The sequence below is a fragment of the Pteropus vampyrus genome, unplaced genomic scaffold (genome assembly GCF_000151845.1).
Source record: "Pteropus vampyrus isolate Shadow unplaced genomic scaffold, Pvam_2.0 Scaffold62, whole genome shotgun sequence".
NCBI lineage: Eukaryota > Metazoa > Chordata > Mammalia > Chiroptera > Pteropodidae > Pteropus > Pteropus vampyrus.
The window spans coordinates 3,816,911-3,820,579 of record NW_011888843.1 but is presented as its reverse complement, the minus strand read 5'-3'; the positions used below and the strand labels follow the sequence as shown (position 1 = coordinate 3,820,579).

General features: G+C 46.2%; 1 protein-coding gene across 2 annotated transcripts in view; it reads left to right on the top strand.

The window, feature by feature from the left end:
• Positions 1-1,803: 1,803 nt before the first annotated feature.
• The window catches only part of SEC11C (SEC11 homolog C, signal peptidase complex subunit), a 14,902-nt gene continuing 13,036 nt past the window's right edge, over positions 1,804-3,669 (top strand). The window contains exon 1 of one of the 2 annotated variants that reach the window (XM_011361081.2): positions 1,804-1,995. In XM_011361081.2, coding sequence (XP_011359383.1) covers positions 1,909-1,995 — 87 coding nt within the window. In that variant the 5' untranslated portion in view covers positions 1,804-1,908. Of the gene's footprint in view, positions 2,010-3,669 lie in introns of both variants that reach the window. The other variant, XM_011361083.2, reaches the window with a different exon arrangement.

Below are 3,669 nucleotides of genomic sequence, written 5' to 3'. Positions count from 1 at the left end.
CTGGTGAAACCTGGGTTCCAAGCTTTCTTACTCTTTTTCCACAAAGCTGCTCCACCCATAGCTCTCTTGTCTCAGTTGAGGGCAACTCTATTCTTTCAGTTCTTCAGGCTAAAAGACCCTGGAGTCACTTTTCTTTCATCTCTCATACGTCTCCTCTCTCTGTACATCTTTCAAAAACTCCTAAGTACTCTACCTTCAAAATATATCCAGAATCTGAATACAGGTCAACACCTTCACTTCTACCGCCTAATTCAAGCAACTATTAGTGCTAATTTTAACGATCACTGTATCATTCTGATAGACTGTTGAGAACTGTATCTTTCACTTACAATTTTATACAGCTGATGTTAAGAAGAATTTTACGCAGACTAGCTTCTAGCTCTATATATTTGAAATCTTGTTTCTCCTTTATTATCCATATACTTCCAAGGCTAGGTGTTGTAGGACACCCTCATATCAGGATACCACCCATACAGCAACTTCCTGTGGTGATGTCAGGTGAATTGGCACCGTGGGTGGCAGGATTCCTAGAAGCTATTCACACCAGGATGGCAAGAAATGACCATGAGCCACATAGGTATATCCACTAAACCCAAACTAAACGTATCTCCAAATCCAATTCTCCTCAGCTGTATCCTCAAAATGCTCCTTATCCCTCCAACATGAGGGGAGTAGGATGCAGGGGAAGTTGGAATGCAGAGAAAACAGGACTCAACCAATAGCATCTTAAATAACTTCCTCTGAAATTTTTACAAAACTGTATGACCACATTTCTTTAAGGCTTAGGAAGGGGTCTTTGCAAGTGAAGCGTTATGGTAAGTCAGCTTCTGGGATATTTTTCAATTGTGACCTGCTCCCTTCCCTCAGAGCTTCTTCTCTCTTATTTGCCTTTAAAAAAAATTCCATAGCACCACCACACTCTAAGTACTGTATATTTTCTTATTTACTATGTCTTCTGCTAGAATGCAAGCTTTATGAGGGCAATGATCTTTGCTCTCTTGTTCACTGATGTTTCTCAAGTGCCTAGAACAGGGACAGGTGCTCCAAAAGATCTGTGAATAAATGGATGAAATAAATAATATGTAAATGAAGTGAGTGAACGAACTAAAGATAATCTAGGATCAGGACTGTAGTAATCCAAAATTTACAAATTTTAAAATTTGTGTTCTATTCCAGATTCTGTCACTTAACAGTGGCCGTGTCATTGAACATTTGTGAGCTTCTGTTTCCTCGTGTATTAACTAATTTCGTTATTTAGTCATGCAATTAATATCCGTTGCGACACAGCTATAGATCAAGAGGATATTTCCTTGTATCCTCTCGCTCTCTCACGCTCAGCTCCTATTACCCTTGCAGATCACGGAACCCGGCGGCTTCAAACACCCCGCCTCCTCTCCGCCCCGCCCCGCCACTCGGCACAGCCCGCCGTCGGTGTAGGAGCCCCGCCTCCCTCGTGCAGTCATCCAATGGCCAAGGTACACGGCTCCGTGAATGCGAGGGAGCTGTAGGTGTCTTCCTGGCGCCTGACCAGAGTCTTGGGGAATTCCATTCCTCTGGAATAGTCACTTCCACAAGTTACCCCTGCGATATGCAGGGTCACCCACTCGCTCAAGTTCCCTTGGAGGGGTCAGACAAGGCTCCTGAGCCCCGTCGCTGCGCTCCCGAGGAGACCTGGGTCCTCACTGGATGAGGCTCTCGCCCCGCGGCATTCTGGGAGTGGTAGTCTTCTTCCTCTGGGTTCTTTCCAGGTACGCCGGTGGCCAAGACTACCATTCCCAGACGCCTGAGCGAGTCACCAGTCAGGTGGCTTGCAAGGATGCGGGGCCGGTGGGCGGGGGCCCGGCCGGTGCCCAGCAGCTTTCTGTGACACCCAGACTCTGCGGGCCCCCTTGGCCCCGAGCCCCCACCATGGTGCGCGCGGGCGCCGTGGGGACGCATCTCCCCGCGTCCGGCTTGGACATCTTCAGGGACCTGAGGAAGATGAACAAGCGCCAGGTATCGGAGGCCGGGTAGGGGACGCGCCCGGGGGCCAGGGCTGGCTGCGACTGCGGGGAATCAAGGCATCCCAGTAGGGCTGCGGCAAGGACAGCGCCCCGCGACACTCCCGATGGGCTCTCAGAGTCCCGGGGTTCAAATCCGCACAGACCCACGCGTGGGCACGTGTGTATGCTTTCTTGCACTGACAAGAGCCCAATTAGGGGAGGTTGGCCAGGAAGGGGAAAAAATAGAAATCTGGTCCAATGCACGTCAAATGCGCTTGACAAAGCGAGGAGAGATGACTCGGCCTTGAGCGACTTCTGTCTGCACGTGTCCCAAGGGCCACCCGGGGGAAGAGGGAACAGATTTCTCTGTGGGGCTCCTGAGGCCCGACGCCCAGAGAAAGGCTGCCCGCCGATGGAAGGGACAGAAAGGCAGGTGAAAGTAAAGAACTTTCCGACAAGGGGAACTGTACAGTAGTGCCTCCCAGGGCAGTTTCTTCCCAATCTGGGAAGTGTTTTCCCGACCATGCATGGGAGTAAAGAAAGCTCCTTGTGCCTAGAGAGCTCAGTGGTAGAGCTCAATCATTGTGGTCTGAATCCGTGTTCCAGAAGGGATTCCAGAAGTCTTCTCTAACTTATTTTTTGTTTGTTTTATTGAAGTATAGTTGACTTAAAATATTATGTTAGTTTGAGGTATCTCTAACTTCTTTCTCAGATTCTGTCATATGGTTGCACCTTAAATATAGGGGGCATTTAGCTTGGGGTCTTTGGGCAGCTGGGGTTGATTTGTCACTCTTCTGTGTCCTAGGGGAAAAACTTCCTTCTTGCTCTCTCCTTAGCCAGCTATTGGCTGGCATTACTGTCTTTGGGTCTTTTTCTTCAGTATGAGGCAAGAGAGAGAGTAGGGACTAGAAATGAAGCCCTATCCAGGAAAAATGCTTAAGCTTCTAGATAGAGAATTTAGGGGACCTGTAGGGCACACATACCGTGATGGATACTAATGGAGCCTAATCCTTCTATCGATACTAATAATAAAGTATGCTAAGAAAAATGGAACCTTCGTAGTGGGAAGTGTCTTTTTTTTTCAATTATAGTTGACATTTAATATTATTTTATATTAGTTTCAGGTGTACCTCATGGTGGTTATACATTTATATAATTTATGAAGTGACCTTCCAGTTAAGTCTAGTACCTGCCTGGCACTGTACATAGTTATACAATATTATTGACTATATTCCCTATGCTGCACTTTACATCCCCGTGACTGTTTTGTAACTACCAATTTACTCTTTTTAATCCCTTCACCATTTTCACTCAACCCCCTAACTCCCCTCCCATCTGGCAACCATCAATTTGTTCTCTGTATCTATGTGTCTGTTTCTGTTATTTTTGTTTGGTTATTTTATTGTTTGTTTAGATTCCACTTATAAGTGAGACCATATGGTATTTGTCTTTCTCTGTCTGACTTATTTCACATAGCGTAATACCCTCTAGGTCCATCCATGTTGTCGCAAATGGTAAGATTTCATTCTTTTTTTATGGCTGGGTAGTATTCCATTGTATATATGTACCACATCTTCTTTATCTAGTCATCTCTTGATGGACACTTAGGCTGCTTCCATATGTTGGCTGTTGTAAATAGCACTGCAGCGAACATAGGGTTGCACATATCTTTTCTAATTAGCATTTT